At 57.2% G+C, this 13,804-nt stretch overlaps 1 protein-coding gene across 2 annotated transcripts in view; it reads left to right on the forward strand.

The window, feature by feature from the left end:
- The window catches only part of ITPK1 (inositol-tetrakisphosphate 1-kinase), a 127,941-nt gene that overhangs the window by 25,972 nt on the left and 88,165 nt on the right, over positions 1–13,804 (forward strand). For both annotated transcript variants that reach the window (XM_012724715.1, XM_012724716.1), the window contains exon 2: positions 8,582–8,606. In XM_012724715.1, coding sequence (XP_012580169.1) covers positions 8,582–8,606 — 25 coding nt within the window. The remainder of the gene's footprint in view (positions 1–8,581; positions 8,607–13,804) is intronic.

The following is a 13,804-nucleotide window of genomic DNA, read 5'->3' on the forward strand; positions in this document are numbered from 1 at the left end:
ACTGCTGTGACTGACGGGAGCAGGCAGACTGACGGCTGGGTGCGGGAGGAGGGCCAGGGCTGGATGCCGGAACCACCTCTTCCTGCAGCCCCTGAGTGTCTTCCGTGCCCAGCAGTACCCCATTTCCATATTCCATGTGGTTAGGGCCCATCCCCCATTAGGCGGAAGAAAAGTTATGGCACCTGCCAGGGAGCAGTACATGTACAAAGAATTTCAAGTAGAGAACTTCCATATTAAAGCGGAGGTGTCGAGGGCCATCAGGGGAATAGAATTTCAGCCTCTGCTTTCAGTCTCAAAGTCTCCGTGACTTGTAGTCTGAAGTGGTGATACTTCGGGGGCAGCGGAACACATCCTTGGGCCCTCTCCTGCCTCAGTTCCCCCACTCTGGTGTTGGGGGCCGGGGTTCTTGAGGCGCCTCGTTGCGCTGACCCCTGAGCCCTGGTGGCATGGCGTTGCTGTCCACCGGCAGCTGCCAGGAGGTGACTCACTGGCTCTGCCTCTCGCCCACATCCTGGGCTCCCGAGGAAGAGCGTGTCCAGGGACCGGCGGGGCCTGTCTAAGCTACACGCTGACTCACGCCGCTGCGTGGCACAGTGGGGGCCCCGTGGCCACCCGCCTCCCCAGATGGTGGAACCTGGTTTGGGGAGAGGTCTTCAGCCTAGGGAGCGGGTAGTGGCCCAGGCAGGGAGGGGGGCACCCCAGGGTGGCTGCTCCAGAGGGTCTGGTGCTTCCAAGAGCTGCCCAGACAATCAGAAACTTGTCTTCACTTTAAAATTCTGTTCTTAAAATTCTGTCTTTGCATCGGGCAATTTCAGTGTCTGGCACGGTTAGGGGGAGGGAGACCCAAGTGATGAAACCCATCAGCCAGTGAACCAGGCCACCGAGGAAGCAGACAGGCAGGAGCCGCTCGCTGGGGGCGGAAGCCTGGCACCGGGGGACCGGCCCCCTCCTTCGGGGAGGCTTGCAGAGCACCCGGTCCCGCCTGGTGGTGGGTGAGGGGGCCTGCGAGGGCGCCTGGGTCCTGGTAGAGCAGCCTGAAGCTCAGGTGATGGCGGCACAGCTGAGGAGCCGCCCCGTGCTGGGGGAGGGCAGGGCACCTCCCCGTGGGCACCCCTTGGTGGAGTGCAGGAGTTTGCCAGGGGAGCAGGGCCTTCTCGTTTGTGTGCAAGTGCGGCCTGGTGCGGCTGCAAGTAAGGCGGCCTGGCTGTTTTGGGAGTGCAGGGTCCCTGCTGGAGGGTGTGAGGACAGGAGGGCTGGCGCCCCTCCCCTCGAGGCCCCGGTGCCGCCTTCCAGGGATGGTTGAGGCCTTGTGGTGCAGACAGAAGGCGCAGACCCTGTTCCCCGAGGGGCGCGTGCGTCGCTCTCCAGGCCCTGTCCTCCGCGCTGAGGCCCAGGTGGCATGTCAGCTCACGCTGCGGCCCGCTCAGGCCGGCTAGTTTTGTTTTCGGGGCTGTCTGCGGCACTGCAGGCCCCTGCCCTGGTTCCCGGCAGCCCCCGCGGTGCCCACGGAATGTCTTCAGGTGTTTCTGAGAGCCCCTGCGGCAAATGGCCCCTGCTTGCGGACCCCTGCTGAAGGGCCTCTCAGGGTTTCTGTGGTTCCAGCCTGGCTTTGTTGCCACCCGTTTTCTTTACAGGTGTGGGTGTGGGTGGATTTGGGGGCTTCGGTGAGCTGGGGGGCTGGCAGCAGAGTGCTTCTGTCTGGATGTGGCGTGGGTCACAGCTGTGCCCGTGTCATAGGCCAAAGCAATTTGCTTCACTTGGGGTGGGGCCCCGGGGGTGTCCAGGAATGAACTGCCCGTATTGTTGATCACTGTTAATGTCCCCACAACCCCACAGAACTCTTAGCCTAGCGGGGCCAGCGACGTGGAGCCGGGCAGCCCCCACGTCTGTCTCGGTGCTGGGCTGGAGCTCCCAGGAGGGTGGGAGCCGAGTAGACTCCTCAGGGCCTGACCTGGAGCACGGGGAGGATGGTGATGAGACCGTGGACCTGGGGGTGGTGTGTTTCCTCACACACGGGAGAGGAGGCCCAGCGGCCGGGGCAGGGAACCCGAGACCTGGGAGACATTCGGCGGCCTGACCTCCGCTGGTCACTGAAGGCTCAGGAGGCTTCCTGCAAGCCTGTGGGTGCTGCTGGGACTCATCACTCAGCTCCTCAGACCTGGCAATTAGCAAACTACCCCAAATGGCTGGAGAACATGCCTGGCTCCCACTTGCATAATTACACGCTTCCCTCTCTAAGTGGCTTTTAGCTCTGGGTGCAGGTGCGGCTTCCTCCTCCTCACCCCTTGGAGGCAGGGAGCCTGCCTTTCCGGGTCCATCTCGCTGCTGTGACATTGTTCTGGGGAGGCCTGGCCCCTCTCTGATGCTGGGCCTGCCAGCAGTCTCCCTATCTGGGGGGCTCTCGGCACCCCGATGCCCTTGTGCATTGTGAGAAAGCAGTTCCTAACCTCGAGGGCCCCTTTTTGTACAAACTTTATTGGGTTACTGCACGCCTCTTCCTCCCCAGCCTGGGCGTCTCCAGCTGTCCTGCACGGGGGCGTCCCTGTCGGTCAGTGGGCACCTGTGCACTCCCCTGCCAGCTCGCCGTCGTGTGTGCTTTACTTGCTGGCAGCCCCGGGGCCTCACACCTGGCCCTGAACGGCGCGTGTGGGTCGGACAGGTCACGCGGCTTAGCAGGTGCGAAGGCCGGGCTGCACGGGCCCTGCTCGGCCGCGAGGCGCTCAAGACGCTCCCCTCTTCCTGGCATCTGGGATGTTGTGTCTTTTCTCCTCTGCCTTTGAGCCTCATCATTGAATTGCTCTGCCGCTCCCCCTCTGTGCCCGGCCATCCAGGCTAAGGGGTCACCGAGCACCGCTCTGTCAAGCAGCGTCCAGGAACCAGGTGTGAACAGGCTTAAGAAAATCCACAACTTACAAAGTCCAGATTGGACACTTTAGGCTGCTGGGCCGGGGCCTTGACCTCTGGCTCAAGAGCCTGTCCTTCCTGGGCTCCCGCCTGGCCTTTCTCCACGTGTGGCCCCCTTCTGGAGACTCTGCTTGCTGCCCACACACAAACCTGTCCTCAGAACTTTCTGGTCTCGTGTTGCTGACGGTCCACCCCCCCCCACCCCAGGACCTGGAAGGGCTGGCCTGGCCTGGCCTGCATGCCCTCCTACCGCATATGACCCCCGGGGGGAGCCCCTGGAATCACAGGGCTGGGGGCGGGGGCCTTTGCCCAAGGCAGGAGGCAGACGCCCACATCCCCACTCGGCCCTCCTGTGGGTGGGGTCCCGGATTCTCCTCCTGTGACAGAGGAGGAAACTGAGGCATGAGGTACAGTTGCGTCTGGTTCTGTGGTCTCCCTTTGGGCATGTACCCCAATTCTTCCACTTCACCTGCCTCCCAAACAGGTTCTGGATGGTCTTCAGCTCTGTCCTGGGCGTCTAAGGTCTCCGCCTGCTGCTCCCAGGCCGGGGCATCCCGCTCTGGGAGTTTCTGGCTCCTTTGCCTCCATCACTCCTGTCTGCAGGCCCTGGATGGCTGCTCCGGAACCCGCCGGCCCTCGTGGCTGGGTGGGCAGGTGTTCCCATACCAGTTCTGAGCAACACCTGGAGTTTGACAGACTCCAAGTCTTTCCCAGGACCTGCCCCGGCCCTGCAGACTCGGTCTTCAGGAGTGGCCCGAGTTAGGATGTGGACAAGCGGGCCCTTGGGGGGAAGGTCTGCGTAGCCCTCTGTCCACTTGCCATTCATTGTCCATGTCTGCCCCTCAGTGGAACTTTTGCCCCCAATCCCAGGTCTTCTGGGAAAGGGACTCACCTCCTGTGATCCCTCTCTATCTTCTCCCCAGTGTCTGTCTTCAGTTTTTGCTTGGTGCTGCCTCCTCCCTGAAGCCTTCCAAGATCATTCTCCCTCCTCTTCGGAAAGGCTAGTTTGGCAAGTTCCCATGTTAAATTCCCCAAGGTTGTGTTCTCCTTGGAATTGGGGGTAGACTGGGGAGTGAGGAGAAGGGTCTCTCCCTTCACTGGTCTCCTAGCATTTGGAAAAGCAGGTTTATGCGTTTCAGGGTAGACTGTTCAGGACGCTTTTCTCACACAATAGTTACCAAGAGCAAGACAGTTTTTGAGTCTATCAAAATTTTCTCCAGGTGCAGGTTTTTAATAAAATGCTTGAATTATTTAACTTTTTGGTTACATTTTCTCTTATTTGGTGAGTGATAGCCCCACTTGTAGAAAGCCTAGGAAGCGTAAAGGGGAAAGCTGCGTGGCTTTGCAGCGGCTGCTACAGTACGCACAGCAGTGCGTTCCACCACTCATCTTCCCGGTACCCCAGTAGGGAAAGGGGCTCAGCCTGTGCTCAGCCCTCTGGCACGGGCCAGTCTGATGGCGCAGAGTGGGTGTTATTTCAGCCGCTCTTTGCACAGAGCTCAGAAGCTTTTCTCGATAACCCCTGAATGCCTTGTTTCAGTGCATCGATGACCTGCTTTATGCCAGGTGCTGGGACACCGGGAACTATTACTTTAAAGAGCATTCAACGGTCCGGTTCTCTGTCTTCGCGATGTTAGAAGCACACGGCTCAGAATTCGAGAACTACACGAGCCTTTGCAGCCGGCAGGAAGTTGCTCTTCATCCGCCCTCACTGCCCTTCCCCTGGGCCAGATGCACTTTCAGATTCATTCTGTGTGTACACAAGTGCACATGCTTGTTCTGGATGTTGTTCTTCATGTATATGTATATGTATATATGTATATATATATATAATAGTATATTTTTACATCATTTTGTGCATTTTTCCATCTCATTTGCAATCCCCTTGGGTTTCCTGTCACCAAATCACCATGTGCCATCACCATAGTCCAGTGCATTTCCCTCTCCCCACTGTTTTTCATCCCATTCCCCACTCCACCTCCACAAAATGTCTCTGGTATATAGCTGTTCATCATTATCATTATTTTCTCTCCTGCTATGAGAGAAACCATCCGGTATTTTTCCTTTTCTTTCTGGCTTATCTCACTAAGCATGATCTTTTCCAGCTCCATTCATGTTGCTGCAAAAGGCATGTGTTTCTTTTTCTTGGTTGCTGAGTAATATTCCATTGTGTATAAGTACCACATCTTTTTAATCCAGGCATCCATTTTTTGGCATTTGGGCTGTTTCCATGTCTTTCCAGTTGTGAATAAAGCAGCAATAAACATGGGGGTGCAGGTATCTTTTTGAATCAGTATTTTTGTGTCTTTTGGGTAGATGCCTCGGAGTGGGACTGCTGGGTCGTAGGGAAGCTCCATGTTTAGCAGTTTGAGGAACCTCCAAATAGTTTTCCATAGTGGTTGTACCAGTTTGCATTCCCACCAGCAGTGCAAGAGAGTTCCTTTTTCTCCACACCGGATGTTGTTCTTAAACCAAATGACTGTACACAGCGCTCAGGCTTTCTGCTTGCGTTTTCGAATACCAGAGTCCGTGAGACACTACCTGTGGTGCTACCGAGTGGTTCCTCATCCTTCCTGTGGAGCACCACCCTCCCCCCAGCCCTAAGCCTCCCCTTGCTGCCAGGTCCTCGCTCTCCCCGCCAGGGTGGCCTCAGCATTCACAACCTGCACCACTTTGCACGTGACTTGAGTGTGTCTGTGGGGTGCGATGGTGCAGCTGGGGCTTCAGGGGCACAGGGAGCCCCGCCATGACCAGTTCCTTGCCTCCTTCCCCCTTCTGCCCCAGTAAGGAAAGGGTCTCAGAGCTGTACTCTGACACAGGCCAGCCTGATGATCCAGAATGAGTGTTATTTCAGCTCTTCTTGGCACAGAACTTGGAAGCTTTTCTAGATAACTCCTGAACGCCTTGCTTCAGTGTGCCGATGGTTGACACCTTTCCTTTGGGTGTCAAGATTCAATTTCTGAACATTCTGGTTATGGCCGGATTTCAGTAGCCTGCTGCTTGGGAAATGAAGGCTGTCAGTCCCTCTTTCCTGCAGACTTCCCAGAGCCCCGACAGAACTGTGTCTTGTTCCCCGAGCTGCGGTGGTGTGTGGGATTCTGCTATCACAAGGAATGATTCTTTTGGCTTGCCCCCCTGGCCTCCCCTCACACCAGGCCCTGGAGCAGAGACCAGCCTCACAGTGCCTCTGGCCAGCTGCGCAGCCACCGGGAGGCGGGAGTGGCCAGCCAGTGCCCACCCCCCCCCCCAGCCACCCACCTGGGCCTGCCCATCTGAGTCAAGGGTGGTGACTGGCCTCCCTCGTGGGCATCAGGTCACTCAGCACCGCATCGTTCCCCACGGCCCAGGGCATCTGTGCGGGTGCCCGGTGTGTGGCCTGACCCTCTCCCAGAGTGGCTGTCCGGCTTTCAGAGCTCAGAGCTGCAGAGCTGCAGAGAAACCGGCTGGCTCCAGGGATTGGCCCCACTCATGATTTTCGGCCTGTCTGGTCTCAAGATGACGCTTTTCTTTCGCTTTGTGGGTTCCATCTGCTTTGAAGTTAGAGACCTGTTTGCTGTTAGGAGGGGGGCGCAGGGCTGGCCCAGAGGCTGCGAACTGTGGGCAGGATGGACGTGACCGCAGCGGCTGCATTGGGCACCGAGGGCCGGCTGGATAATCTGGATGCCGAGAGGATTAACTCAGAGGGGGACCCCGGGCTGCACCCCAGGCGGAAGCCTCTGCAGCTGGTACAGATCACACGCCCTCGGGTTCCGTCAGCGGCCACCGGCTGTCCCTCCCGCCATGTGTTCCACAGGCTTGGGGCTTGGGGCTCCTGCCTGGCTCCTCCCTCAGCACCTGATGGGCAGGAGCAGGGCAGCACATGAGCGCAGCCTGAGCTGGAGCCTGCGCCCACCCGCCCGCGGGGGTGGGGTGGGGTGGGGCGACCTGGGGCCAGGGCTCTGAGCCGTGTGGGTACCCCCTGCGGTTGCTCTGGCAGCCCGGGGCTGTGCTGTTGGGCCCAGTGTGTGTGTCCAGGGAGGCACATGGACACCGGCCGACGCTCCTTCCGGACCTGAGTGACAGGGAGGCCTCCCGAGAGCATCGACCACTGTAGCTTTCAGATTGGGTTCCAGGGCTTCAGGCCGTGTTGGGGGCGGGGGCTGGGTATCCCCAGCACGGGCTGCCTCTCCCGTCTCATGCGTGGCTTCCTTTCGAGGTTCTGCTTGGGGGCAGATACTTGTTGAAGGAGCTCATGGTCGATGGTTGGAAGTGCCGGGAGGTGTGCCCTCAGCTGTGCTGGGTGTCCAGCGTCACCCAGAGGCTTCCTGGCCTGGAGCCGGCTCTGCTACAGACTCCAAGCCCCGGGAGGGTCCGCCTCTGCTCTCTTACTGCTGTGTGCCTGAGCCCAGGTGGGCCAGGCCAGGCGCAGGGACCCGCTAAGTGAGGATGTCTGGGTGCCAGGCAGGCACCGTCGTAGGCGAGGGCACACGGCGGCTGAATCTGCCACAGCCGCACTCCCAGGAAGGCACTTGGGCAGTAACACCTGTTCGTGACGTTTTCTGGTCACAGACGCCTCTGCCTGTTGGTGGGAAGCCCAGCCTCCCTTCCCAGGAAAACGCACAGTCTACAGGGACCTGTTTGTGTGTCCTTATGGGGCCCTCACTGTGGTGACACCCACCCGTGTGGAAGCGGGGGCGGGGGCAGGGCACTCTGGGGCGCTCTGAGTCCAGGCTTTTTTTTTTTTTTTTTTTTAAAGACTTTATTTACTTACGCATGCAAGAGGATTCACCAAGACAGAGTGGGGAGCAGAAAGTGCAGATTGACCAAAATACACAGCTGAGGGGGGCCGAGCATGAGACAGGAGGGGTCTGCAGCGCCATGTGGGTCAGCTCCCTGGCCAAGGATCGAACTCGAGCTGCAGTGGCTGCAGCCTGCTTCATAGTGCTGTGCTTTAACGCGTTGCACCACCAGGGAGGGCCCTGAGTCCAGTCTGTAGGCTGCATGGAACATGCGGGCCGAGGCCCTGCAGTAGGGGACTGGGGACTTAGGGGGACCTGCAGGGACACTTTGTGCATGTGTGTGGGCGAGAGTGGAGGAGACGAGGTCGGGTTTGGGCGGGGACTCTGGTGCGGCAGGTGATGGCTGGACTGGGGTCAGAGCTGGGTAGTATGTCCGTAGGGTCAGAGGTGGCCAGGGATTAGACGAGCAGCCAGAGCAGGACTGAAGGGTTTGGGGCAAGGGAGACTGTGGACTCCTCACGTGGGTTCGTGGATGGACTAGGGGACTAGCCTGAGGTAGGCCCGGGACGCCAGCACGAGGCGCTAGACTTCGGGTGGGGGTTTGGGGGCGCATAGGAGCTGGCTGAGTTGACGAGGGTTGTAGGCTGTGGGTGGGGAGTCATGGGGAGGGTGTCAGGCTGGAGCTGTGCCGACGAAGCCCTGACTTGGGTTGGGATGGGGACGGCTGACTGGGAGCAAGCAGGCAAAACTGGGGTCCCTGTAGGGTTCCCGCTGGGGAACTAGTCCTCTTACACCCGTGACTGAGGAGTTCATAAACCAGACTATTCTGAGGGCCACAACCCAAGAGGTGCAGCCGCCAGTTGTCCTCACAGCTGCACCTTCGCTGGCTGTAGTGAATATTCTGGAAGGAAGAGTCCTGCCTGTGTAGTAACCTTTGTTTTCTTTGCTTCTCTCCACAGGAAGCGAGGAATAGAAGTCGTGCAGGTGAGTGCCCGCTGCGCCTCGCTGTCGCTCTCGTGGAGGGTCCCTTAGCACGCCCTGCCCTCGCCCCACCGCGTCAGGCTCACGCGCTTGCCTTCTCCCCCGTGGGTGCGCTGTGATTTCTGCCTGTAGGACACCGGGCAGGCCGGTGGCTTCTTGGGTTGGTCGCATGGCTGTGGCTTTGTCAGTGGAGGTTGCTGGTGGGCTGGGAGATGGGTAGGTGAGGACCCCCCAGCCGGATGTCTGTGGTCCTGGATGCCACCCGCCACAGATTGGGGTCCCTGTCCTCAGACTCCCCTGAGGGCCCCCAGGCTCCTGCCTTGATGCGCCGTTCCCTGGCCGAGTCTGCTGCCTCGGACCATTCTCGTGTTACAGGAGGCGTGTTGTCGTCCCTCTGCCTCTCACGCCTTCCCCCCACAGGCCATGGTCCCTTTACCTCCTGTACTCTTGCTGCTGCACCTGATCTCCCCTATGGCCCCTGGCTCCTGCAGGGTGGACTGAGTCGGTGGGCCTCCCCGACCCTCAAGTTGCCTCCCCCGGGCTTACGTCCAGTGCTCATTGACTGGTGAAGGAGGGGAAGGTGGATGGAGGGAGAAGGAAGGATGTCAGGGCTGTGTGGCCCTGAAACAGGATGTACAGACGGTGACAGCAGCTTGGCTGGGCTTGGCAGGCTGGGCTGGGCAGCTGTGGTGGAGGCCTGCAGAATTCTTCTGTCCTCCCTCCTGGTTGCGTGAGGGTTGAACTTGCCACACAGAGGCTGAGGTTTATTTTGCGGGAGGAGGTAGTTTATGGAAGCCTTTCATCAGTAGTGGATTTTTCATCCAGGCTCATCTTTGTTGGGCAAAGTTGTGTCATCTGAGGGTGTTAATTTCTCTGTCCATCAGGAGGCACTAAGAAATGTGCCTAGGGGGGGCGTTTCTGATGGGTAAGTGGCTGCCTGGAGGATTCTGAATCTGAATAGGTGAGGGCGGGGATTGATTGATAATGCCTGCCAGGGGTGCAGCAGTGGGTGGAAGTGGTGCAGGTGTACCTTTGTTGTTCTGGGCCAGGTGTCAGACCACCCTGCTCTAGGATGGATTTTGTCTCCTGATCCCCATCACTGGTCACCTTGGAAGTCCCTGGGCCCTATGCAGATGCTGCTGTATCCCCCCCCAAACCCCCCCCCTCACTGAGAATCAGACCTGTAGTTAGAGCTGTAGGTGAAGTTGCTGTGCGAAGGGTCAGGCGCTTCCTGTTGTTAGGGTGGGGGTCCACAGAACGCTGCTTTTGGGACCCGTTTTTCAGGAGGTGAATCCGTGTGTTCACCGTGTGTTCACTAAGCACACTGCCTGAAATGAAATAAATGCCTCAATACTTGCCTCTTGTGGACTTAAGACCTGGGCCTTAGCTGGGAAGCATTTGCACCACTGGAGGGGAGGGAGGGGCCTTGGAGCGTGAATGTGAGAGACCGCTGGAGGGGCAGTGTGTTGCTGCTGCTTGACTTCCTGGGAAGATTTCGGCTGAGCCCCGTCATCTACTTAGCCTGGGGGTGGAATGGAGCCTGGAGCCCTTCTGTAGATCGTGCCAGGCACAGAATTATGAAATCTTCCTCGATGTCTGCTGCTCATTTTGGTGACGATTTTGGGCAGGAGGTGGTGGCTAGGGACCAGAGTGAAGCCAAACGGATACTTTCCATATCAGCGTCTAAAAATAAAACCTACGTCTGTCCCTCTGCTCACTGCCTCCTGGCATCCCTGAGTTGTTTGCAGAAGTTGAAATTTCAAGATGTAGAGAGAAGGGCTAGAAGCCAAACCCTTGACTGGTTTTCAGAATCAAATGGGGCTCTATGTGTTGGGTCTCCAGGCTGGTGGCCACAGGGTGCTTGGGGACAGGGTGCAGGGAGGGATAAGGGGCCACTGGCCTGTTTCTGTTGCCATGATGATGTTTCCATGTCCAGTGGAGAGAATAGGACACAGTGGTGCAGGATGCTGGGACTTCTCTCGGGGAACCTGCTGCTGCGCGGGAGAACTAGGATTGGCGTCCTCGAGGGGTTTCTGCTCTGGGGTCTCCTGCATGTTAGCAGGCTGCTCCATGGTCCGGGCACCTATCCGAGCCTTATCACCTGGGCTTTAGGTGTGTCTGACGAGGGATGTTGGGGTCTCAGGGTAGATACCAAAGCTGTAAAAGGCTGGTAAACCTGCAGTGTTGGTCCTGGCCAAGGTCATGGGAGTTGCTTCTTTTCCTGCTCTCTAACAACACTAACGAGTGCTTAACATTTATTGGTACTAAGGTATACGGGCTCGGTGCCATTTATGTGAAAGAAGCATTTGTGTGTGACTCTTGAAGGTGGGAGCACGTGCACACAGAAGAAGGTGAATTTTGCAGATTCTCAGCTTTCTCAGTGCCGGGTCCCACAGCTGATGTGCTTGGGAAGGTGCTTGTGGAGAGGGATCCCAGCGCCTCCTCCCAGCTCCCTGAAGGCAGCCATGCCCTGTGAGGCACTGTGCCCGGGTTCATGTTTCTGGCTATGTGACCTTGGGCAAGTTTCCTAACCACGCTGCCTCCTTCTTCCCACCTGAAAATGGGGATCATCGGCACCATGCATGGCACCCAGGAAGCCAATTACGTAGGGGAAGCTGGTCATCACCCGGCAGAGCCGAGCCTGCTGTGTGCCCCGGGCATGACGCCCACCGGGTGGTGCCACAGGCCAGCCGGCTTGAACCGGGGCAGCAGGCTGTTTTCACTTCTTCACTCGCTACAAAATTGAAAGAGAAACTGATTGAGTAATCAGCTGATAGAACCTTACAATGACTTTTGACAGTATATTGCTGTAATTCTTGGCATGGGATTCTCAAGGAATTTGGAGAATCTCCTACAGTAGCTCTTCCCATTACTTTTTTTTTTTTAATTTGACAAAACGATTTCCTATCTTATTAAACAACCGTTGAAAAGTGGAGATAGCTTACAGAATAAACGGGGCCTGTTCTGGCAATCGGTAATAGTCATCTTTGGAGACATGAGATAATTGAGAGAAATTCCTGTCAGTTCTTCTGAAATGTGTTTCCAATAAGGTTTTAGTTTTTGATGCTTACTATACACATTTTTTTTTTAAAGATTTATTTATATGTTCATACAGACCTGGGGTACAGGCCAGAGGTGCAGGGACGGTGAGAGGCCTCACCAGAGACAGAGTAGGGGGCAGAACAGGCAGATTGATGAAGCACACTGCTGAGGGGAGCAGCGGGCGGGTCAGGAGAGGTCTGCCGCGCCATGTGGTCACCTCCGGGGCAGGCGGGGATCGAATTCATGCTGAAGTGGCTTTAGTTTCTTAGTGCAGTGCTTTAACCCGCTGTGCCACCAGGGAGGGCCTTACTATACACATTTTTTAAAAAAGATTTGTTTATTTATGCTTACAGAACTGGGGTAAGGCCAGAGGTGCAGGGGCAGTGAGAGGCTTCACCAGAGACAGAGTGGGGAGCAGAACAGGCAGATCCACGAAGCACACTGCTGAGGGGAGCAGTGGGCGGTCAGGAGAGGTCTGCCGCACCATGTGGGTCAGCTCCCTGGCGGGGGATCGAACTCTTGCTGCCGTGGCTTTGGAGAGCTTCAGAAGAGCTTCTGCTTTAACCCGGTGGGCCAGCAGGGAGAGCCTACTTTACACAATTTTTAACTTGTTTCTGTCATTGGTCAGTTATATACACTAATAATTGTTATGATAATTGGGCCCTGAAGAAAATGTTTGACACTTAGAACTTTAGGGGCACGTGACAAAAAAAAATTTAAAGGTTTTTTTTGGGGCCCAGTGGCACAATAGAATAATCCAGAAAAGGCCCCAGACGTAAACTGCTCTGGGGTGGTGGGACACCCCCCACCTCCCCACCCCTCCACCCCGCAGGACGTGAGTTGAAAACAACCTCGAGGAGGTGCAGGAGCTCTGCTCAATTTGCGGTTGTTTAGGAGACTTTGATTATGTGATTTTTAAATGGATGATGGTGGATCACAGATCGCCGTGGTATTTAGATTCCATTGGATCCATTTAAAAGAGAAACAGAAACAGTTTTATTTTGAAATGTTAATATTTACAATATGTTGGAAATTACATCCTCTACAAGCATTTAAGCTTATGATGAGAAATTTTAGTGTCAGCTTGGAAATGTGCAAATAGATATGTAGTTTTAAACATTTATCTTAGGGGCCACTCCTGGAGAACATTACCCCATTTACTTCTCGGGTTCAGGGGGGACAGTGCTGAGCTCCGTTCTCTGGGGCCCAAGGAGCGTGGCTGGTGGGATCACCCGGGGGCCGAGTGGTCGCCCCTGGTCTCGGTTTAGGCCAAACCGTGATTGATAATAAGGAAAATGTGACATTCACTGCCCTTGGTGTGTGAGGCCCCGGGTGAGCCCGAGCCCAAGGTGCCAGAGGCAGTGGGCGTCTGGTCCTTCTGGGCTTCTGTAAGTGCGGGGGCCCAGCCCAGCGGGTACGGGAAGCTGCACACAGCGACGTGCCCTTCCCGTCTGTCGGCCGTGGCCGGTCAGCCGTGGCCGTCTCCTGTTCAGTGCTGTGAGTGACTAGGACCCTGGGTCCCAAGGCCCGACCTTGAGCCACCATTCAGGTGTTAACATCTGGCCTCGCTCAGCCATCAAGGTGGAGGCCCCTCCTAGCGGAGGGGGTTTGGGGGTGCATTAGGAAGATTGGACTGTCCCAGCAGCAGCAGAAGCCGGCAAACCTCTCTTGGGCGGTGCCTGTTGCGTGCCAGGAGGCAGGTGCTGGACCTCACATGACCCAAGGTCAAGTCCATTAAGCCCTTTTAAGTCTGTATTTGAACCAGAGGCCAGTGTGATGCAAATGACTGGCCCAGGCCTGGAGGATGGGCCTTACCCATCCTGGTGGGGCAGGAAGGCTTCCCGGAGGAGGGCAGAGGAGGGCAGTAAGTCTGGCTGGTGGTAGCAGCCTCATCCACTGACCAAGCCCGGCTAAGGTGCTCCCAGCCCGAGTTCCACCGCGGACTTGACCCCTTGCTCCTGCCTCTGAAACAACAGGTGCTAAAGTGACCGAGTGGGGCTCCCAGTGCTGCCACCTCCGCTATGGCCACAGTTCCGTCCCCGGCAGGGAGCAGCCCCTCTGGCGCGCAGCCCTCTCCTGTCTCCCCGCTGCTCCCCTCCATGGTGGGTTTCAGTGGATCCCCTGCTCTGCTGCCTGCTCTGTCTCTGGTGAATCCCCCC

The sequence above is a fragment of the Condylura cristata genome, unplaced genomic scaffold (assembly GCF_000260355.1).
Source record: "Condylura cristata isolate star-nosed mole 26May11 unplaced genomic scaffold, ConCri1.0 scaffold00013, whole genome shotgun sequence".
In the NCBI taxonomy this organism is placed as follows: domain Eukaryota; kingdom Metazoa; phylum Chordata; class Mammalia; order Eulipotyphla; family Talpidae; genus Condylura; species Condylura cristata.